We start from the raw sequence: 25,007 nt of genomic DNA, 5'->3' as shown, positions 1-25,007 counted from the left end.
TTTTTTTTTTTTAAAGATTTTATTTATTTATTTGACAGAGAGAGAGCGAGAGCAGGAACACAAGCAGGGGGAGTGGGAGAGTGAGAAGCAGGCTTCCTGCCAAGCAGGGAGCCCGATGTGGGACTTGATCCCAGGACCCTGGGATCATGACCTGAGCCGAAGGCAGACGCTTAACGACTGAGCCACCCAGGCGCCCAGGAAAGGCAATTTTATCTCATTCATTCATGCAACAGATATTTACTGAGTAAGAACTATTTGCCAGGTCTTTTAGTAGGTGCTGGGATACACTGTGAGCAAAACAGAAGCCCCAGTTCGTGCAGAAAATGGGATGGCTGAGAAAGGGCTTTCGTCAGTATTACCAATTAGGGCTTGAAGAGGGGCGTCACTCAGGCACCACCTACAGGGCAGGGTTTGGACATCTGAACAAGGGGCTACAGGATGGCTCTCAGTCTTTACCACCACTCCCTCTCTTTATGGTGATTCATAAACCATTCTTGACTGATTCCATTTTCTGAGAGCAGGGCTACCCACCACACATGGGTGTTCAACTGTAGCTGTGGCCCTGCCTAAGTGTGTTCTACTTATTCTATACCCTAAGGGAGTGTTTTTATCAACACAACATCAGAGAAAATCAAAGGGAAACAATCCTCTTATCCTTTTCTCCTCATTTCTCTAACCTGGGAATCCAAACACCACCACAAAGAATACTATGATATGACTTTTTTTTATAAAAACATTTTATTTACTTATTTAGGGAGAGAGAGAGAGCATGCATGCATGCAAGCAGGGGTGGGGCAGAGGGAGAGGGAGACAGAAGAGAATTCCAAGCAGACTGTGCTGAGCAGAGCCTGACAGGGGGCTCAATCTCATGACCTTGAGATTATGACCTAAGCTGAAATCTAGAGTTGGACACTTAACCAACTGAGCCACCCAGATGCCCCTATGATATGCTTAATATTTGCAGGTCACTTGCTAGGTTAAGGTTCATTTTAGGACCCCATAACTTGTCTTTTTCAACCTCCCACATAATAAAGGCATTCCTTCCTATAGCCTTCATTATGGTCACCCAGGCTCTGCACCAATTCCTCAGGCAGTTCCTTATTCCATCAATATATTATTTCATTAAAAGTGACATTTATTGGGAGGCCTGGTTGGCTCAGTCAGTAGAGGATGCGACTCTTGATCTTGGAGTTGTGAGTTCGAGCCCTACACTGGGTGTAGAGATTACTTTAAAAAAAAAGTGGCATTTATTGAGTACTTAGTATATACCAAGCATTATACTAAATATGTCACATATATTAATTAGCTCATTCCCCCCTCAGGAAAACCCAGTAAGTTACATATTACTATCTTCATCAAATGAAGAGAAACTGAGGCACAGAGGGGTTAAGACAGCACTCTAAGTTGCTCACATATTCATGTTTATTAGTGAAAGAACCAGGATTTGAAACCATGCCACCTCATTCCAGGGCCTGTGCTCTTAATTATGTCATACTTCTGTCTTATTAGTAGTGAAAGCTGCTTCTTTCAAATGTGCTGCCTCTCTCCTCTTTTCCCCACAATATCACACAAGAGGGGCACTTGGGTGGCTCCATGGGTTAAGTATCTGCCTTTGGTTCAGGTCATGATCCCAGGGTCCTGGGATAGAGCCCAAGTCAAGTCGGGCTCCTTGCTCAGTGGGGCCCCCTTCCCCCAACTTGTATTCTCTCAAATAAATAAAATCTTTTAAAAAATTTTAAAAATCACACAAGAGCTAAGAGCAAGTACGAAGGAGACATTCTTTGCCAAAAATCAGAAGCTTAACATTTAGATGCTTAAAGATTCCAAAGAGAATATATAATCAAATTGTTCCCCTTAACAAATTAACAGCTATTAAGGAAGAAAGGTCATTATTTCATTTTTAAAATGATGTGGATTTGGAAAGTCTACATTCTCTGATAAAAGATAAAAAACTTGAGAATTAAAAAAAATTTAAGAATACAGTAAGAAATTCCAGATTACTAGTGTACTATCAGGTTATTTTTTTCTGTTTATGCCAAAAATTAGATTGAGACAGACAATTCTTAGAACTCTATAACTAAAAGTGATGCTCTAAAATCACAGTCCAAGTGCCAAAGGAAAACCACTGAATATATACTACCCACTTATTGCTTTGGGAACTCAAATAGGCTTGAAAATTAATTCTCTCACTAACATGCAAGAACTTAAAAAACAAAGTATGTAGCACTCCATCCTGTTACTTCTACCATTATTACATATAACATCTTTCTTTTAATAACAGTGTTTGAAAAGTTCATGTTCATATTCTACCTCTAATCTCTAACCATTTTTTCCTTCTTACCTAACATACTGAAATAAATTACTTTGCCTCATTTCTTTTAGGAATGAAAAATTAGACATGGCTAAGGTGAGCTGTATTCCAACAATTACTGTGGTGTATGTATTTTAAAAGTTTCCTTTTAGAAACTTATATATGTGCATACACATATGTCCAACAAGCACATACCTCTTTCAGATAATAGATAACATATATCCTATTTATTCCCTCATTGTCATATTTCATGAATAAGCTCTTGCCATCATTTTTATTACTACCTTTAAAAAAAACTAATTACTAAACTGTGCTTTATTCCTCCCTACAAATATATTTCCTGTATCCTGCATTTTACTGGAAGAACTCAGACTCAAATTGTTATAGCCCAAGCCTGATAAATAGGGTTAAACCCTATAAATATTTATATTTGCATAGATCTTGTGTGGCAGCATTTTTTGGTTTGTTAGAACTCATATGCACAAGAATAAAAATACTTACATAGGCAAAATCTAGTAGAGACCTTTCAGGAAAAAAAATACTAATAGTTGTGTGGCATCAGGAACACTGATCCCTCTAAACCTCAGTCTCCAGATCTGAAAAATGGGGACTCTAGAATGGATCCGTGACACTGATGTGCACAGTGCTTCTAGTGCACTGTCTGCCACTCTAGAGGCCTTCAGTCAATGATAGCCATTATTTTTACTACTATTCGTGCCTAGTGGTATAGTTTATTTCAATACCTTGAATATTTCTAAATATAAATAAGTAGGCAATATGAACATATGAATTTAGCTTAACCTACTTTACTAAAAGCAAATATGAAATACATAATTATATAAACCAACAAAAACCCCTTGGAACAAAAATATTCTTAACCTAAGAATTCTATGAGTTGCAAAAGGGATTAAAGTAATAGTCAGTGGTCATAATTAATTTTGGCTGTAACACATACTGCTGGTTGCCTTCCCCACAACTATCCCCTCTTCCCTACTTCTTTTCTTAAAGAGCCCCAATTTTGTTTGGATGTCCGTCTACCCGTTATGTCAGGGTGTGAATTCTAACTAGGCTAAGCCAAAAACACTGGAATAAACTTAACCAAGGAGGTGAAAGACCATACTCCCAAAACTATAGAATACTGATGAAAGAAATGGAGGTTAACACAAGGAAATGGAAAGACATTCCCTGCTCATAGATTGGGAGAACAGATATTAAAATGCTCTTACTACCCAAAGCAATCTACAGCTTTAATGAAATCCCTATCAAAATACTAATAGCATTTTTCACACAACTAGAATAAATAATACTAAAATTTGTGTGAAACCAAAAAAGATCCCAAACAGCCAAAGCAGTCTTGAAAAAGAACAAAGCTGGAGGTATCATAATCCCAGATTTGAAGATATACTACAAAGTTGTAACCATCAAAACAGTATGGTACTGGCACGAAAAAAGACACACGGATCACTGGAACAGAATGGAGAGCTCAGAAATAAACCCATGCTTATATGGCCAATTAATCTATGCCAAAAAAGGCAAGAATATACAATGGGGAAAAGATGGTCTGTTCGACAAATGATGCTTGCTGGGAAAACTGGACAGCTACATGTAAAAGAATGAAACTGGGCCACTTTCTTACACTATCCACAAAAATAAACTCAAAATGGATTAAAGACCTAAATGTGAGACTTAAAACCATAAAACTCCTAAAAAGAAAATACAGGCAATAACCTCTTGGACATCGACTCTACAACATATTTTTGAATTATGTCTCCTCAGGCAAGGACGAATAAAAGAAAAAATAACTATTGGGACTACATCAATATAAAAAACTTTTGCACAGCAAAGGAAATTGTCAGCAAAACAAAAAGGCAACCTACTGAATGGGAGAAGATATTTGCCAGCGATGTGTCCAATAAGGGGTTAATATAAAGAACTTTACAACTCAATCCCCCAAAAATAATGTGATCAAAAAATGAGCAGAGGATCTGAACAGAATTTTTCCAAAGAAGACATACAGATGGCCAACAGACAGATGAGAAGATGCTCAACATCACTCGTCATCAGGGAAATGCAAATTAAAACCACAATGAGATATTACTTTACACTTGTCAGAATGGCTAAAATGAAAAACAAAAGAAATAACTAGTGTGGGCAAGGACATAGAGAAAAAGGAACCCTTGTGCACTGCTGGTAGGAATGCAAGCTGGTGCAGCCACTGTGTTAAACAGTATGGAAGTTCCCCCCCACCACAAATTAAAAATTACTATATGATTCAGTAATTCCACTACTGGGTATTTACCCAAAGAAAACAAAAACACTAATTCAAAAAGTTATATGCACACTTATGTTTACTGCAGTATTTACAATAGCCAAATTATGGAAACAACCCAAATGTCCATTGATAGATGAATGGATAAAGAATGGATAAAGAAGATATATATATATACACACACACACACACACCCACACCCACCTCCCCACACAATAGAGTATTACTCAGCCATTAAAAAAAAGGTGGGGGGGAATCTCGCCATTTGCAACAACAGATTGACCTAGAGTATATAATTCTAAGTGAAATAAGTCAGTAAGAGAAAGACAAATATCGTATGATTTCACTCATCTGTGAAATTTAAGAAACAAAGCAAATGAATGAAGGAAAAAAAGACAAAAAACTAGACTCAAATACAAAGAACTGGTGACTAGCGGGGACAGGGTGGGGGGGTGCGTGAAATAAAAGAGATGAAGGGCACACATTTATCTTGATGAGCAATGTATGAATTGTATGAATCATTACATTATACACCTGAAACTACTATAACACTATGTTAATTATGCTTCAATTTAAAAAATAATTAAAAAAAAAAAGTGGACATGTACTCAGGCCAATGACTCTCAAGAGGAGGACTCAGGAGGTAGCTCCCGGGAAATATTTCCTCCCACTTGAGAGAGACAAGTACAGGGAGGAATAGTCCCTCCTATTCTGCTGGAAAGAGACAAATATACAGAGAAATAGCCATCTTCTTCTGCTGGATTTTGCTAGACCCATTGCATGGATCCATCATCCATGTGATGCCTACAACTGCAGTGGGTCATCTGTAACTGTGAGGTGAGCCAGCCTGAGGATAAGCTGATATGCAGAAGATGGAAGAGGGAAAGAAGGAAAGAATTTGGGTTCTTACTGACAACCCTGAACCACTGAAATAACCAACTCTTGCTGTCTTCATGTTATGAGGATCCCCGCCAAATAACTTTGATATATATGGATTATGTCTACTGATATTTACCATCTAAGAAGATTAGAACTAAGAAAAGTTTAAAATATGAGAACATACAAATATTTGTTCCACTACGCAAGAGAGCAAAGATATCATCATCATGTCATGTAATCTCTTAGAAAACTCCATTATACGTTTATGAGAGAATGAGAGTGTAAGAGGCAAGTAACATCTCAGCATTACTGGAATAATAATTTTGACTCACAGACCCCTTGACAGAGTTTCAGGGACTCCCAGGGGAGCTTGAACTTCATTTTCAAAACTGCCAGATTAAGCTACTTCGTAATGACTTTTGGAAAATTATTTGCTGCTGTAACCTAAAGGATATAGTGGTATTCTCCAAAAAAGGATTATTTAATAAAGGGGCAGCATTACAATGGTATTTTTATTTTTATCAAAGCAATCAAAAACTCCACCCCAAAACCCCAAACCCAACTGATAACTCTCAGAGAAAAGCAAAGTCAAACAATGATATAAACATATAGACCTAAGTAGTTACCAAGAGGTGACTAAAATAGAGCCAATGAGAAAAACTTAATCATCTCCATAATTATCTTTTTTCTTTAAGATTTAATTTATTTGACAGAGAGACACAGTGAGAGAGGGAACACAAGCAGGGGGAGTGGGAGAGGGAGAAGCAGGCTTCCCGCCAAGCAGGGAGCCCGATGCAGGGCTTGATCCCAGGACCCTGGGGCCATGACCTGAGCCGAAGGCAGATGCTTAACAACTGAGCCACCCAGGTGCCCCCTCCATAATTATCTTGAATTTTAAAACGTTGTCTTTATCAGTAGCATCAATTTAATTAGGGCTATTTAGCTAGAGGTCAGCTGTGGTGTAAGCACATACTTCTTTCCTTACCATTCTTCACCATTCCTTTAAAAGCCTATAGAAAAAGCAAAAACAGTATACTTGATAGAGACACAAACCGTTCTAAAATGTCCAATAACTCACTCTATGTCTAACATCAATTAAAATTCCTAAAAAGGGAATGTGTTTACCTTTAGCACCAGACAATAATCTGTAGGTGCTTTGTATTTGTTCCGGTAGTCCTGTCCATAATAAACATTGACATGATCCAGTTGGAGAAAGCATACCAGTTCCCTAGAGACCTAAGATAAAACACCAAAAAGACTGAATTAACAATAATGTATAAACAAGCAAATATCATACCTGGTAATAGTTTCTAGTTGAGAATAAAAACTTTACCAAGTGGAAACCAATCTATTTTGCAGATGACAAGACAGTGAGATTCTCTATTACTGTTCCTTCTTTAACCCAGGATACAACAAAAAAGCAGTCCATTTCACTTACTGTCTGCCATTCACAATGAACACAGACTTGCTTGGAAAGGGTGGCATTTTAAGAAGACTTTAAATATAATACAGCATATTAAATACAATATAGTATACAGTAGAGCGCTGGAAAAAAACAAGAAAATATCATGTAGTTCAGTGCTCATAATGCATATCTCAAGTACAATGATTCTCAAGTCAGGGTTTCCTCACCTTAAATAGAGGAAACAAAATATGCCTCTCGGGAGGGTGGTAAAGCCTGGATGAGAGGATGCTGTAAGGAGTTTAAAATAGTGCGGACCCCCACTAAGCACAGAAGTGGGGGCCCTCAGCAGGAGCATATTATCCAAGAAAGGCTGAAATACCTATAATCCCAGAAAGCTATTCTCCCCAAACAATAACAAGCAAAAACTACTGACAGAAGTTCTGAAAATAAATAAAAGTATGACTTCAAATGTGGGAAGAGAACTGAAATGGGCCCAATGAATGACCAGAGAGTGAACATGTCCAGGTTTCTTCTTCTTTATAATAGATCAATAAACAAAAGCAAAGCAATATTCTGTGTGTCCTACAACAGCTGAAACAAGGGACACCTGGGTGGCTCAGTTGGTTAAGCATCTGCCTTCGGCTCAGGTCATGATCCCAGGGTCCTGGGATCGAGTCCCACATCGGGCTCCTTGGTCAGTGGGGAGCCTGCTTCTCCCTCTGCCTGCCGCTCCCCCTGCTTGTGCTCTTTCTCTCTTACTCTATGACAAATGAATAAAATCTTTAAAAAACAAAAAAAGAGTTGAAACAAATCAGAGCCTACAAATTAACTGTCATAATGAGGAAGCTCAAAAGTCAGCAGAGGGGACACACCTTTGCTTTTCCTTTAGGGACATAGTAGATACCAGATGCTCGCAAGAGAAAATAACGCTTTTTCCACGACTTTTTGCCATCATCTTTCAACCACAGGACTCCTTCAATTTCTGGTACAGTTACAGAACTTCCACAAAAACATTCCTAAAATAAGAAGATGATTTGGAAAGACATGTGATCTTTGGATTCTCAGAACAAAATTGTGTTAACTCCTGTGAAGTTCATACTATAATTAAACCAAATGGCTTTGGTATTAAGGCCACATTGCTAATATTACCTCAATTAGAACTTTGTATTCTAAACATATAGATTCATTTTGAAACTACTATGGCAATCCCTATGAACTTTTACCTAACATTGTTTTGAAGAATCTAAATTGAATTGTCAACTGAGCTGCATACAACAGGATTTAAATGCATCTGTACAGCATAGTAACACTAAATTTAGTAAAAGTGTCAGTTAACGTAAGCACTAGACTTTATTTTTCTCCAAATTAACAACATATTTAGATTAACTATCAAACCAAATTTGTTTTAAAAAGCAACATGCTAAGTGAGTAAACACAATTTAAAAACTGTATCAATTTATATGATTCTAAAACAAAGAGGACATTTATTTTTTAAATATTTAAAACTAGGTTGAAAGGAATGTAAACAAACTCAAAATTATGAATTCTAATGTCTGTACTTAGATAAAAATGTAATTAAAAAATCAATCATGTATTTGGTAAAAGAAAAATAGAAATCCTCACTAAATATTAACATAGGACATTTTGAGCCTAAATTAACTTCTCTCTTCCCAAAGTACAGAGAAACCACGAATTATAAAGAGGATTTTTAATTGTAGCTATTATCACTATGAAAAGCTGAGTGCTGATCTTCATCTTCCTAACTGCCTTATTGCTAAGAATTTATTCTGGTTTTCAAACATACTAACTTCTTTGATTTTAGTTCTCTAAAATCAGCAAAGGCCAAAAAGCTAAAAACTGAATTATGTTTGAATTTGTTTTATTAAAAATAAGGGGATGTGTGTGTGTGTATATAAAATGATCATTATGATTTTTTTAATTGAGTTAAAGCTAAGGCTTGAAATATTTTGTAAATAACTAGTATATTCAAATTTCTCTCTAGGTGAGCAGATAAAGCACCACAATCATGTCCTTCATTGAGCAGCCTTTTCCCCCACTTGTCTGCTCCTAACAGCTCATGACTCCTTTTAGTCCACTAATATATTACTTGGCAAAATAACAGTAGAGGTTCTTCAGTGGCCTAACATTCACACAGCTGAACTCTCCCCCTCAGGCTATGGAGGAATATAGGCTTCTCTAGTTACAAGTGTAATTATGAATATATAGCATTGACATACTTGACTTCAAAAAAGGTGCTTAATATTTTAATATTGTAATGTGCAGGAAAAAAATGGGGGCGGGGGGAGTGAAGAGTCATACCTCCAATAGCACTTCTTTGTTTCTATCTGCCATCTCAGCAGTTTCCTTTTTCCCCAGAAGATAATTCTGGAAAAATAAATAAAGTTAAAGATAAAACCACCCTATTATTCCCTTGGCAGAGGTGCATATATGATTTCTTCTAGAGATACAGCAACTGTGTCTGCCTGTATAGAATGACAGGAATACTGCTTTGAACATTAACTTGTGCCTGAGCATCACTGCTAAAATGCTTAATGCTGGCCTTCTCCTTACTTTAACCATTATCTGGACATATTCCATAAACTGCCCTCCCCCAAATCCTGGGATGATACCACATCCAACAGCTGACAAATGTTATGTACAGCTAATGAAAGGACCTGAAAGGTTTACAAATTAAGTACAATGAGTAAGGTAAATTTCCTTAAAATATGCTAAGCTTAACTGACCCAGATGCAGAAAATTTATGTTCTGGCTTTGAAAGAAATCCCCAATTCTCTGAGACTATCATAATATCACTTGCTTGCCTCAACTAAAATCTGAATTCTATTAGCCTTATAAAAAACTTCTTTGCAATCACCTATAAAAAAATCCATTGGTATTCCCAAATGTGTATTATTCACTAAAAGTATCCAGTAAAGATGTGTCATGATTAAGCTGTCTGAAGGATATTTAATACTTTTAACACTGCTACTATTTTTCATTACTACTTTTTCTCTCACTTACTGATTTTTATAAAATATTTGTATATTACAAATTATTAACTCAAACATTATTCTGGAATAAACAAAGATGCCAAATAAATAAAGGTAAATATATTAAAAGTGGAACCATTTATAATCAAGGTTATTGAAATTAAAAAAAAAATATTTAAGTGTCAACTGGATAAATGGAGAAAGTAGAGAACTTAAATATGTAAGTACTTTTCTTTGATGGATGAGAAGCTCACCAAGTAAACAGCTGTGTTGAACAGCTCTGGATTACAAAAAAGCAGAAACCTGGTAACTCCCTGGAGTTACTTCTGCTGCCCTAAGGGCTCACTCCATCTGGCTCTGGGTGACTGGTAATCTCTTTGAAGGCTGACACTTGGGCCCCAGAGGACTTTCCACCTCAGTGGAAGTAGTAAATGGAAGCAGTTACTACTCCCATAGAAAATGCTCCCATGGGGTTTTGCAATCACAATGCTCCAACCAGGTGGTTGCCAGTTTTTTAGCTCTATTAACTTAAAAGTAATAGAATAATATAAGATGAACATTTAGAAATCATGATCTCTGTAAGATATTTGGCCTCACCTGTGGGTTTTTGAAAAGTGCATATTTTTCTATACGTTCCATAAATACAAGCTTGTTTTGGCTATCTCTTGTCCAATTAAGAAGATTTTCAACCAAGTTTTCATGGTCTTCAAAGATTCTCTCTGTCCCAAGATAAAATATCAGTACTTTGTTAGTATTCATCAGAATTGCATCAAAGACATGAAACCTTGTGAAGTAATTCCAAGCAAAACCACAGAATTTTACTTGACATTATAGCTCTTGGCCCTTAGAAATGATCTAGTCTTCCCTCTATTTTCAAATAAGGAAACATGCCCACTGTGTTAACTGACTTCAGCAAAGTCACACAACTGCTATATGGAAGAATCAGGACTAAAATCTAGGTCTTCTGTTAGGTTTTCCTCAGCCTTCAGCCTTCTCCCATCCACCCTTGAAAAAACAAAAACCAGGGGTGCCTGGGTGGCTCAGCCAGTTAAGCATCTGCCTGAATATTCAGCTCAGGTCATGGTCTCAGCTCCTGGGATCGAGCCCCTCCCTCCAGTTCCCTGCTCAGTGGAGAGTCTGCTGCTTCTCCCTCTCCCCCAGCTCATGCTCTCTAAAATTAAAAAAAAAAAAAAAGACACTGTAGCCAATTACATAAAAGGTAGTAGAGAAATATTATATATATGGGTCTTTAACCTACAGCCATGGACATATTCCAAAAATTAGTATCCAAACATTTTCTGTATATCATGATTCCACATCTATGAACTCAAACCTTTCTAATTCTCTAAGAATAGTTATGAGTATTATTAGAATACATTTTATACATGTTAATAAACTAATAACTTATGTTTTAGTTTTGGGAGCTATGTTTGTGCATTCTGACACAAAAGGGTTATCAAATTTTTATTTCTCTGGAAACCACTGTGAAATATTTAAATAGGTACTAAGAGCAATGCAAATACTTTTTAAATTAAAATATAAAGTTGAAATTGATTACTGATTCAATAATACCTAATAAAATAATAATTGCCAGGTTGCTATAATCACACAATATTATAAAAAGAAAACTTTAAGAGTCAATGATGGCATTAAAAATGAGGAATTTTTAAAATTAGAAAACACCACACTGGGACGCCTGGGTGGCTCAGTTGGTTAAGCCACTGCCTTTGGCTCAGGTCATGATCCTGGAGTCCTGGGATGGAGTCCTGGGATCGAGTCCCGCGTCGGGCTCCCTGCTCAGCAGGGAGTTTGCTTCTCCCTCTGACCCTCCCCCCTCTCATGCTCTCTCTCTCTCATTCTCTCTCTCAAATAAATAAAAAAAAAAAAAAAGAAAAAGAAAACACCACACTAAACTATAAATCATAGGAAATTAAGATTTAGTACATCTAGCTAAAAATAAAAAAGATAGGCTTTATGTTTTCCCTAAAAGTCAAATGCTGGTATAAGAAATTCAGAACAAATGTGAATAAATAGGATGGTCTTAGTAAATGTGTCTGTCTATGCAGTTATTTGAAGGGAAAAAGTATTTTGTTACTTTAAAAAAAAAACTGTTTTAGCCATAAGACAATCTGAAGTGAACTGGAAATGATCTTGTATCCAAAGAAATCTCAAAATACTTGGAGGAAAAAAAAGACAACGTAAAAAGCTAAGGCTATATACAGGAAAAAAAAGATGACTCAAGGTGCTTTAGTTAACATGAAAACTGTTAGGATTGCATAGAAATTAAAAAGTAAATAAAGCAATTAGATTACTAACCCATTTGTAATTCAGAGATGGTTTCTACCAGCGACCAGTCTAAACTATAACCGCAGTGGGATTTGTCCATTAGGTTATCCAGCACTTGTCTCACTGTCTGCCTCTCATCCACCATCATTGTTTTAGAACTATCGTCAGACATGTGGACTCTAATCACCAACTATAACAGGTAAAAAGGAAATTAAATACAAACCAAAAACTAGGCATTCTAGAAATTTCTTCCAATATCAAGTCATCTTCTGAGTAATGTTGTTCTTAGTTAAATATAAAACACAAAAAATGACTTTATTATGCAAGAAGGATATTCTAAAATTAGGTATCAAATAACCTACCTAAACAAATTGAAAGCATTTTTAAAATTATAATAACAGGTAAGATTATAATAAGACTGTTTTGTTTTACTTTTTTAGGAAAATTTAAAACAAAGTTACTTCTTTATAATAACATTTTATCTACAAAAAACATATACGAAAAATATATTAGGAAGAAATATCCCTCTACCTCTCTGTATCTTTAAGGTATGTTATATAAACAAGGCAATTCTTTATAAATCTGATAGAAAAAAACTGATAAAAAAAATCCCAAACAAGGAAAAAGCCCAAATATCACCTTTTTCACTTGTGCCTCTTTAATTTTCTCCAGGGCAACTCTGATCTTCTCAGCTTTCAATTTTGCTGCCTGTTCTTCCTGTGAACACAAAGCACTGCAGATAAACTAATGCTAAAATAATGAGAATTTTTGAAAACTCTTTTTATCTTAAGGATGTTGCCAGTATTGAATTTCAGTAAGAACATAACTTCACATACTTACATAGAGCACATTTAAAAAAATAACCCTGTTCACAAAGTGAGAACAGACATAGTACACAAAGGAACATTTTTAAGATGCAGACTTGAAGATCTCTTATATTAAGAGACCAGATTCCATCTTTTAGAGAAAAAGAAATCTGTGATATAGCAAATTAATGAGTTTGATTCTGTCAATCTGAAGCAGATGAATTTCAGACAGAAGAAACAGGAGTGTATATCCCGTTTGCCATACCTGCACAGTCCCTTGACTCTGAATTTATACCCGCCTCTGAAGTATGAGCAATCTTTTGCATACTAATGTTTTGTTCTGTTATACTGAAAATGTATCATCACCATAAAACAGCAAAAAACAGTATCAATTTATTTCTTTGCAACCACATAAAAATCCTTAAAAAAAAAATACGTATGTTCTCATCAATATACCAATGCAAACAAAGGAGGATGCATTATACTCTAGGTTTCATTCTGTTTTGAAAAGTACACAATATAATCAATGTCTCATGTTAGTAAACTCAAATTTGTTTCTATTAATTCACTGATGAAATTTTTAAAATGCTAAATATAATTTTCCAAATATTTAATTTCTAGTGACTTCTTTATAAAATTTAGATTATAAGTAGTAATAAAATTATCAAGAACTATAATTATAGTCATACCATTTATTTTTTCCTAAAATAACATAGAGTATTGTAATACCGGTACTTACTTGTACTTTCCAGCAATAGGCCATTGTACACTGTAGCCTTAATCTCCAGTTGAAAAAAACTCATGTAAGTAAATCTTCGCTTTTTATGAAGGATTACTTTCTAACTCTAAGCTTTTGATTACTCTGGAAAATATCTAAGGAAAATACACACTGCCATCTTATATATTCCTATATTTAATATAAGACTTACAACAAAGACCTAGTTATATCAGCCAATTTTATCTGCTCTGGATTATGATTAAAAACCATCCATTTCATACTCTAGGCTATCTTCCCTCATTTCAAGCTTAGTAGTTACTACTCCGTAGAACAGAGAAAACAGTAGTTAGAGAAGACAGTGGGCTTGTTTGCCAGAAATCGGATCCTTTTCAATGACAGGAGCCAGTGAATTAACATAATAACCAAGGTGTGGAAATACTATCTGTAAACCCAATTAGAGAACAAAGAACTTTATTTTAACAATGGAGGGGGTAAGATAAGACTTGATTCTTAGACTATTATAGATATAGTCATTTGATTAAAAGATCAAATCATTGTATCCCTGCCTTTATGCAAATAAACAACATAATTATAAAATATGTTCCTATGTATTTTAAGAAGTTATTTTTTTCTTTTTAATGCAGGCTGTACAATGAGAAAACTACACTACTGTCATTAAAACTCTCAGTTTCTGGAATAATGTGTCTTAGATAAACAAATCATTGTTAGTTAAATTACCAAACCCTGTGTTTCTGATGAGTATAGCACATACTCTAGAAAGGAATTTTGAATACTACCATTTCCCAGTGGTTTCATGAAACCAGCTGACAGGTTTTTTTTGGAAGAGAAAGAGGGAAGCAGGAGCTTTATGAATGTTTTCTCAATGGGATAATGATCTTCTGTTTCTCATGGCTCATTTGCCACATCTTTGTATTAGTATGAATGACTGTTACAGAGAGGACAAATTTACCAAGGCATATTTTCAAGTTTTACTTCATGTCTCTGAAAAGCAAATTTAAATCTTAAAGTCTGATAAGGAAAGACTGATACATAAAATCAATGCTTTGTGTATTTGGAATATAAACATGGACTTCTAAAAGGCCAAGTTCTTTTATAATTATTCTGCAGAAGTTAAAAAAAAAACTCAAGAAAATGAACAATCCAATAAAAAAAGGGTGTTCTAAAAGACATGAACAGACAACTCAGCAAAGAAGATACACAGATAGCAAATAAGCCCATGAAAAGATGCTCAATATCATATGTCTTTAGGGAACACCACATTAAAATGAGATTATCACTATACAGCCTATTAAAATGGCCAAAATCCAAAACACCGAAAACATCAAATGCTGGTGAAGTAGAGGATCAACAAGAACTCACGTACATTGCTGGTGGGAACGCAAAATGGTAGAGCCACTTTGGAATATAGTTTGGCCGTTTCTTATAAAACTAAACGTGCTCTTACAATATGATCCAGTAATGCTCCTTAGTACCTATCCAAATGAGGTGAAAACTTACCTCCATCCAAAAATCTGCACACAGGTGCTTCTAGCAGCATTATTTATTTATTTATTTATTTATATTTTTATTAGCAGCTTTATAACTGCTAAAACTTAGAAGCAACCCAGATAGCCTTCAGTAGGTGAATGCGTAAACTGTGCTACATCCAGCCAATGGAATATTACTCAATGCTACAAAGAAATGATCAAGCCATGGAAAGACATTGAGGAAACTTAAATGCACATTACTAAGTGAATGAAGCCAATCTGAAAAGGCTGCATACTATATGATCCCAACAATATGACATTCTGAAAAAGGCAAAACTATGGAGAAGGTAAAAAGATCAGTGGTTGGGGGCGCCTGGGTGGCTCAGTTGGTTAAGCGACTGCCTTCGGCTCAGGTCATGATCCTGGAGTCCCAGGATCGAGTCCCGCATCGGGCTCCCTGCTCAGCAGGGAGTCTGCTTCTCCCTCTCCCGCTCCCCCCTCTCGTGCTCTTTCTCTCTCTCACTCTCTCTCTCAAATAAATAAATAAAAACTTAAAAAAAAAAAGATTAGTGGTTGCTAGGGGTTGGGGAGGAGGAGGGATGAATAGGTGGAACACAGCACTTTTGTAAGAGTGAAGCTATTCTGTATGATACTACAATGGTAGATACATGTCCTTAACACATTTGTTGAAATCCACGGGATGTACAACATGAAGAGGGAACTCTAATGTAAACTATGGACTCGGGGTGATAATGATGTGTCAACAAAGTTCATCAGTTGTATCAAATGAACCACTCTGGTGGGGGATATTGATTATAGGGAGGCTATACATGTGTGGGGGCAGGTAGTATAAGGGAAATCTTTGTACCTTCCCCTCAAATTTACTGTGAATCTAAAACTGCTCTAAAAAAATAAAGTTTATTGTTAAAAAAGAATATACAAATTTAAATATTACATTCTGATATTGGTTATAAATATAAAAATAGTATTTTCATACTCCCATTTTAGTGTAATATTATTTGCCAAATACAACAGAACACAACCAGCGCTATCTTTTGAAGGACTGATATAAAAGGCATTTAATTGTAAGATTAGTTTAAACTAAGTTTCTGTTCTACAGGCTAACAGGAAAAATACTGACACGGTGGAAGAAAGGATAAAAGAAACGAGATTCAGTGGAACCATTTAACATACGTTAAACAAATTAGATTTCCTAGCCATCAATAAGAAACCATCTTTTTGTAAAGCACCTAGGTGGGGCTATTTTAACATCCAAATTTAGCTCTTCCATTTGCTCAAAATACTACTCTTTAATAACTACATAAATTGATCTGTTTTAAAACTGTATAAAATTCAAATTTAGGAGCTCTGTGCTTAATTTCAACCTAGGCAAATTTTGGTTTATTCTTCTCCAGTTTATTAACAAGGATGATCCTTGCTAGAAGCTTTTTGAAGAAACAACTGATCAAGATACCTCTTACTTTTAGAGTCTGAATATCATCACTGGAGCAAAACTGAAAATAAAAATACTTATATCAAATTGCAAGATTCATAGTATTTTATGTTTCCATAACCTCTTCCTCAGAAAGTTTGATTTTTACCTACATTACCATGGTATATTCATATCTTTACTTTTAACCATTACAACCTAGGGGGAGGAAGAAATTGTTTTAAGCTCATAAAGTACGCAATATAGGAAAGATCAATAAATCTTTGCTGATGTGATTAGACTATACAGGAAGAAGACATCTGATAGTTTACTTATAAAGGCAATGTAAATCTATGTTCAATGTCTGCAGCCTAATTTCAATACAATGAACAAAGCTTTATTCATCTCATGTTCTCCTCTTTTTGCTAATGCAGACAACCTCCGGTCTTAAGCCTTCTGCCCCCTTATCTTCTGACTATCCCTTTCTTCACGTTGTTTGTCCCACAGCCATCCTCAACATAAGTAAAAGATATCTTACACATATAACAACTTTGTCTTCTACCCTGTCTCTTAAAAGAGCAAAAGACAACCCATTTTCTACCTGAAAAACTCCTGTGCGGCTATCAATAACCATCAAATGCCAAGCCTCCTCAAATTTACATAAAGAACAAAAACTCAGTGAAGATTTTAGGATTAAATGAAAGGGAATGCTGTGGTTACAAAGTGTTAAAGCATTCTCTTGAGTGTAAAAATCAGAATACTGACAGGAAGAGTGACAGTTGCTAAGAGATGGCCAGTGAATTCCTTCAACTAAAAAATTATTAAGGCTTCGTAGGTTCAGAACAAATCCAGTTGAAATTAAGGGGCTCAAAAGGAATTAGCAGTTTCTTTAGGATCTAGTTTATTTCACACTTTACAGCAATAAAAAAAATTAGATAAATTTAAAAAGGTTCAAAGAAAACTTGGAGTGGTAAGTTCACCGCCCATGAAATGCTCTACTCTATAAAATTACTTAGAGCCAGAATAGTAACAGTAACAACTACTTTACTTCCCTGACATTGATAGACTTTCACTGAGAAGAGAACTAACATCAACTGAACACCTAAAACCTGCCACACGGTATCTCATTTAATTCTCAATAATGCAAGGCCAATATATCACTATTATACATTGTACTGATTAAGTCTCAGAAAGACTAACCTTTCTAAGATCAAACAGGCAGTTACCCAATGACTAACTACTTGCTCTCTCCACTAGCAGTAAGTAAAAACTACTTGTCAAAAATGAAAGACTTATAGTAATGTAACAGCACTTTTATAACTTCTCTGAAGCAAAGAAAAATGGTGGTTAACATTACAACAGTTCTTGAAGGTCACTAAAGGACCATTCTGTGACAGATGTTTGTTGAGACTGTGCAGGCTTGGGTCTGACTGCAGGGGATAGAGTTCCTGCTTTCAAGGAGCTTACCTTTAAAATAAGAGACAAGACAATAAAGAAATAGATGTGTGGTTAGTCAGTCAGGGATAAGTCCTACAGAAAAAAATAAAGCAGGGTAGAGGAGTGAAGAGTGACAAAAAATGCACTGTTAGATGAGATTAGGGAAGGCATTTAGAACAGTACCCAGAGATTTAACGGCATCAGATCAGCAATATGTCCTTTGCCCACTGCACCCATTTACGGTACTAATGCCATTCCTATAAAAACTGGTTGGCATTATTTTTGCAGATGTTCCCAGCTCAGAGCTGTATGTGGGATAGTTATTTCATTAACAGTGGTATAGTGACAACTGGATTTATGATGGAAAAAAAAACACGAAACAAAATATCCTTTTGCTGCTTTGGCCTAAGCACAGTGCTACTATGTTCATTCTACCGTGTACTAACTACCGGGTGTTACAATGTCTTAGTTTGGAAAAGTGTGTATCAGAGGTGGGTAACTGGGGTACCATGCTTTTTGGGTAAGGGGTGCCAGACTGCCACATGGGGGCACGCAAGATGTGTAAACCCATTTTTGTTTCAAAACAGCCAAGTGCTCTGGTATTGATGGCCCTGACATTGAGAGGCTCCTGCAACTTGGGTTATCTAGGAATTTCTGCTACCTCCCTGACTCCACGCCCCACTCCAGCCTAAATGTTTAGGTTCTACACGAGTGAATCACATTCCTGCTCAAATTTCTTGTATGTAAGCAGGGTAGTATGTAGGAGGAAGCTGGAGCCAGATGTTGGCTACACACGCCAGCAATTCCAACACTTGGGTAATGGGAGAAGAGCGGATGCAAGCAGAGATGGCTCTGACGCTGCAGTTGGCACTACTGTCTCTTGGGCACAGGGAGACGAGAAGTTACGGACTGCATTTATCCATAACTTGCACAGAATAACCTCCCTGTGGTAGGAACTTTGTACTGTTCCCTGCTACATCTCCAGGGTTGTGAACATAGTAGGTATTCAGGAAATACCTGCTGAATGGACGAAGTTATTCTCTTCAACAGTTTGCCACTACATTTAGGAAAAAATACGAACTCCTTAGCATGCCTTGAACAATCTGGTTCCTGCCTACTTCTCCAAACTCGAATCAAGACACTCACTCCTATCTTCATTCAACTACTGTGGCTCCAGCAACAGAGCCTTTTTTTAGCTTCTCAAACCTGCCAAACTCTTCTCCCTGGGCCTACCTACAGGGAACACTAACCCGCACCCTCAAGCTGGCTTTTCATCCTTCAATCTTTAGGTTAAATGGCGCCCCCTTAGAAGGGCCTTTTCTGATCTTATCTAAAGGAAATGTACCCCCAATACTCTCCCCAGTATTCTCTAATGCTTTACCTTTGCTTCCTCCACAGCACTTAACATGATTTAGAATTTGTTTATACTTGCCTATTAATATTTTTTATCTATCTTCCCAAGCAGACTGTGAGCTCCTGGGGGGCGGGGGGGGGGTAATATGTCCATTTTATACAAAGTTATAATCCCAGCTCCAGGATAGTACATGACTCAACAAATATTTGTTCAATAAATAAAAAATGGAAAGGGTAAAATATTACATTTGAGAGCAGTGTACAAAATGGACTGGAGAAAGGAGAGGCAAGAATGAAGAGACCAGTGTAGTAGCTGATAAGAGATTAGGAGCCTATTTTAGGGTGGCGGCAATGGGAACAAAATGGATGGGTGAACTTAATCCTGCAAATTCTCCACTAGAGCTTTAATAACTGAGAAGAAAGAAGGCAGCATGGAGGGTAGAAGGCTCACACCTTGGTAACCGGGAAAGTCGTAGCATTCTGAACAGAAACAGCAATGTCAAAAGAAGGATATAAATTGTGAGGCAGCAGGGTGAGTGTAGCTAGAGATCTGTGGGACTGGAGGTGCTGGTAAAATGCTGGTAATCTTCCAAGAAATACCTGACAGCGACCTGGAAATATGTTGCTCTTAGGTAGAGAGATCTGATCTAGAAGAGAGATCCTATTTGAAGTTATGAGTGTAGATTGCAGGGAAAGAGTGAACAGAGGAGGAGCTGAGGAAAAGGAAAGAACTTTCTATGGTTATAAAGTATATAATGGCTATTATCCACTTAGACTTCTACATTTCCCTAATCTTAAATTGTTTCTACCCCATTCCTAGATCTACTTTAAAGAGAAACTCAAGCAAGAGAAAGGGTTTTACTGATGACTCTTGGGTCTTTCTCTTTGAGCTGCTTCTCAGGGAGATTTTAATTATAGCCTTATTAGCCCCTTTCACAAATTTAAAACGTAGTAATAAAAAGAAAACCCTCATACACAATAATAACTTAGAGACATTACCCATAACCACCATCATATTCCAAAGAAACGATCTATAACCAAGTCTGATATTCTTGAATTTAACATTATTTAAATAAGATAATGAAATAAAAACATGACTATAAAGGAGGTCAAAATCTATTCACCTTCCCTATTCTGTTATTCCTTGGTTAATAATGACAATGGCTAAAGGATTTTAAATTGATCTAAAATATTAGCCCAATGAAAATCCAGTTAGACTGATTCAAACCATTCTGAGGGCAGGGAACTGAGAAATTAAAATTGCAGCCTTCTCTTCCAATTTGATTAAGCTAATGTAAAGTAAGATTCTGTTTATATAAATAAATGTTTTAATTAAACAAGGTGTTTATAATATAAACAAGAATTAGAAAACAAAATCTGTTAAAGAAACACCATGGATAGATAACCTCTAGTAATAAAAGTTAAAATTAAAGCAAAGTTTTTAGACTTTAAAATGAAGTAAAATGTTAAACTTAGAAAAAGTGCAACGTACTCAGGAAGATGGTCAGGTATTTACAATATTTTCAATATTTTCTGATATTGAGGGTAGAATATTAAGTCATTAAGATCAGTAAATAATTACCTTCAGTAAGAAAAAAAATAACTATAACAACAAAGATGCTGAAATAAGAAAGCACAATCTGAGAAATCTGAGAACACAATCAAAACCAGAAATTATATTCTACCTGAAAGACAACAAATATTTACATGCAGGTGGAAAGAAGAAGTATCACCTTGGTCAGCAAATGAGAAGGTTTTCCTGCAATGTTTCTCAGAAGAAGGGAGGTTTCCCTGTCCAGATAGGAGTGCTTGTGCAGAAAAAGAGAGAGAAAAACAAAAAAGGCAACAGAAGTCAGTGGAGGTTTTATGTGTTTAAAATATAAAGTAGACAAAGAATGATTCTCTATCATTAATCTCACATCTTTTTCCTACAGTGAAATGTGTTCATAAGAAAACTTTACTAAAAACAAAAAACAAAAAAAAGAAAGAAAAGGATGGGGAGACAGACACCCTCTATGCCAATAGGCATGCCCTAGCTGACTCGTGCCAGTCCCTCACTCTGCAAAAATGGATCATGCACTGCATAGATCACAGAGCCAGACTGTCTTCTAGGGCAATGTTTGTTGAGTACTGTGCGCACAGCACAGATAAACAGGTGTCGAAGACCAATGACTAAACATATTCCTTCCTCTTATCAAAGCCTATAAAGACCTATATAGCTTTAAGTAGTATATTCTTGTGAAAACAGAATAAGACTTTTAAAAACATTTTTAAAGACTCTGCAAGTATTTCTGATCAATTCAATGATAGCTACACCAAGAGAAAAAATGTCCATAAATATTTTGCCTAATGGGTATCATCTGTTTTCAGTAAAATCTTATTAATTCACTCATTATATCAGAATACTAGTAAGATTATATGGCACAGTAAAGGAGTTACATAGCAAACAAATGACATGAACAAAATATTATAGTTCCTTTAAATTGACTAAACTGATTCAAGCAATTAATATATTTTCATAAAAATGATTTGTGAATAACAAAGGCCCTAACTATCCTCTTCCCCCTTAATAACTTTTTAGTAATGTGTTCAAGGTAAGTTTATGCAACTGTATTTAAACTCACAAGAGTATAAATTAGAGCTGTTTCCATATAAATGTAATTTAGACTTGCCTGTCCGTAAATAATTCTGAATTAGCATCTATTTTTTAATGCTGTGTAATTACTAACCACCATTTAAAACAATACATTGGTGGGGGTGCAGGGTGGCGCATTCGGTTGAGCATCCCACTCTTGGTTTTGGTTGGGATCCTGATCTCAGGGTCTTGGGACTGAGCCTCCACACGGGCTCTGTGCTCAGTGTGGAGTCTGCTTGGCACTCTCTTTCCCTCTCCCTCTGCCCCTCCCCCCCCACCTAAAATAAATAAATAAATCTTAAAAAAATAAAATACATTGGTGCAGCTGAGTGGAGTTATAGAAAATATTCTATGACGTTATATTTTATATATCTAACTATTTATCAAGTTATTCTTAAGAAAAAAGTTCTTTGGAAAGAAATATTAGAGCAGTACCCACTCTTAGAAAGTTCACTGTCACAGATAATAAAACACACTACTTCAAGATTAGAAACACTGTTAAAGAATACTAATCTTTGCTCATATCTACAGTATGTTGAGTTTACTATATAGTATTTCATTGCCTATGTATTTTTTTCTTTTTTTAAATACAAGATGAACCTTATAAGCATACCTGCCCTTTTCACCCACTCCTGCAAGAAAAAAAAAAAAAAACACACAAAAAAACCCCAAAACAAAGAAAAAAAACTAAGGTTAAAAAAAATTGGACAGATTCATCAAGATCCGCACTAACAGGGTCAAACAATAACAAGAACAGAGACAATTATCTCTAGGTCCTCATTTACCTAAATGGTATAATCCTCCTGAAGGTAAAGATTAGTTGGCTTATCCAAAAGACAAGAGGCAAGAGAAATTTCTAAAACTTCAATTTAATTTGAGGTTAACAATCAGCTAAGACCAGGGAGAAAACTGGGAAGGACAATTAAAAAGAGCAACTTTAACTTTTATTGCTCTTATTCCCGTTCATTTTTTGCTATTCACATGTAATGGGAACAAGTGTATTCTTACACAAATATGTAAAATACATAGGAAATAATTTATAAAAACCCTACTCTTGTTTCCTTTATCTTACTCAAAGATTAGTTTCTCAGGAAAAGATCCCCCAAATAAGTAAAATACCTAAATTCTAAAAAAAAAAATATGCTTCAGGCCATGAAAACAAACTTTTTTTAGTAAATGTAATTCTAGACATTAAAGTTTAAACTTAAAAATCTTATGAGATTTACTCAATTAGTCCTCAAACTCAGATCACCTCAAGACTTCAAACACTAAAAAAAAAAAAATCCGTGATCTGATCAGCAAGAAACAATGATATCTAACTGTATTTGTTTAAAGACTCAGAAGTAGAAGTTATCCATTTAAAAATATTAAAAGGTTTAAACAGCCTAAAATAAAAGAGATAATTATATTATTATAGCTAGTGTACCAAAAATAATCCACATCTAAAACAATGAGACCACATACAATAGCTGAACATGACGATAAATTATTTTGTGTGGGACAGTCAGGTAGCTATTCACGGCTTACTCACTAGCAGGGAGGGAAGCCAGGCCTGCATGTTTCCTCTACCTAAGCTATAGGTATTTGTAGCAGAAAAAATGAAAACCTAGAAACCACAAGCAGCAAACTCCTTCCTTCAATAAATGCCTTACTTTATTTATCTTCCCCCTAATGGTGCCAGTCATACATTGCTCTAGAATTCCTCAGAAAGGGGGCCAGGGTGTTGGGAGAATCTGTTACTGGAGAAAGATGCAAGAGGGATGAGAAGAGTGGTATGCAGCTGGAGGACTGAGAAAAGCAAAGGACACAGTGGTTTGGGCATGTCCTTAAATCAACCTTCTGTCTTGGAACATGTTGCTGATAACAAAAATGCACATCACTTCATTTAAATAGGGCCTTCTTACATTTTCTTTCATTCACCACTAACAACACTAAGTCAGTGGCTTATTTTTAATCCATTTCACTGGTTTGTTAGCTTATTTTCTTTCTCTCTTCCACTTTATTTACCCTGTAAAACAAATTGAGGGAAGCCTGCAATTTCTTTTGTCCAGAATTTACCAAGAGTTATTATGTTGGAAAATAATTTCACCAAGAGAAACCCAGCTTGAAGAGCTGCCAATACCAAAACTGGCAGCATCAATGTGCATTCTGTCACATGCAAGTAAATGACAGAAGACATCTGAAATTCTTTTTCACAGAATAACGAATACTACTAAGTTAATAAAAAGACCTAAAATGCAAGAATTCCTGAGCTTTATTAATAAAGACGGTTTAAAAATATTCCACATTACTATGTCTTATTTAAAATAGTTACAGCACAATGAGAAATCTAAACTGTAAAAATAAATATCAAAATCATTTTATCATGGCCTCATCCAAAGTTGTAAGATAGGGAATGGTTTTGTCACAATTATACGTAAGACTTGGGCGCCTGGGGGGGACTCTGCTTCTCCCTATGCCCCACCCCCCCACTCATGCTCTTTCTCTCTCAATAAATAAAATCTTAAAAAAATTATACGTAAGATTCATTTGTAAAAATTTTATACTTCCCCATTTTCTTTTGTTTGAGTCTATAAATTGTCTCAGCACATTATCCCTATTTTGTTTAAGGCTTTTTTCTATTACCATATACAGGTATGTTTTGTCTGCTATTATTTGTCACAGTATGTTTTAGTTCTAGGCCCACCTATATTTCTGCTTTCTCTACCCTGTAAAAAATGCCTTCTGATCTTTTCACTTGTCTTAAATCCAAATTATAAGTGGGTGTATGATTATGTCATCCTGTCTTTTACTACAGTGGTGGCCAAACATTTAAAAACTGAAATATATTATAAATTACTTTTTGGTTATTCTCCTCCATCATGGGTATTAGAGCATTAAATTCGTTTTAAAAAGTAGATACGTTGGTAGGTTAGATTATTTATGAATTTCATTTGGGACAAAGATAGTGATTTAAATTGTTATAAAATGGGGGTACCAGGACTGAAAGGATTAGGAAGTGA

General features: G+C 35.7%; 2 protein-coding genes across 10 annotated transcripts in view; one reads left to right on the top strand and one right to left on the bottom strand.

Annotated features, from left to right (window-relative positions):
* The window catches only part of RAPH1 (Ras association (RalGDS/AF-6) and pleckstrin homology domains 1), a 112,461-nt gene that overhangs the window by 37,936 nt on the left and 49,518 nt on the right, over positions 1 to 25,007 (bottom strand). For 6 of the 8 annotated variants that reach the window (XM_081813825.1, XM_081813824.1, XM_081813827.1 and 3 more), the window contains 7 exons: positions 21,104 to 21,178; positions 12,780 to 12,857; positions 12,171 to 12,330; positions 10,452 to 10,573; positions 9,184 to 9,249; positions 7,737 to 7,880; positions 6,585 to 6,695 (listed from right to left, as the gene is read on the bottom strand). In XM_081813825.1, the coding sequence (XP_081669951.1) occupies positions 6,585 to 6,695; positions 7,737 to 7,880; positions 9,184 to 9,249; positions 10,452 to 10,573; positions 12,171 to 12,330; positions 12,780 to 12,857; positions 21,104 to 21,178 (756 nt within the window). The remainder of the gene's footprint in view (positions 1 to 6,584; positions 6,696 to 7,736; positions 7,881 to 9,183; positions 9,250 to 10,451; positions 10,574 to 12,170; positions 12,331 to 12,779; positions 12,858 to 21,103; positions 21,179 to 25,007) is intronic. The other 2 variants (XM_081813826.1, XM_081813828.1) reach the window with 1 other exon arrangement.
* ABI2 (abl interactor 2) overlaps positions 1 to 25,007 on the top strand; it is a 164,631-nt gene that overhangs the window by 138,394 nt on the left and 1,230 nt on the right. The window lies entirely within an intron of this gene.

The sequence above is a fragment of the Leptonychotes weddellii genome, chromosome 3, assembly GCF_054177405.1.
Source record: "Leptonychotes weddellii isolate Sample4059 chromosome 3, ASM5417740v2, whole genome shotgun sequence".
NCBI classification, from domain to species: domain Eukaryota; kingdom Metazoa; phylum Chordata; class Mammalia; order Carnivora; family Phocidae; genus Leptonychotes; species Leptonychotes weddellii.
Note: the sequence above shows the minus strand (reverse complement) of the source record. Positions and strands in the feature narration are given on the sequence as shown.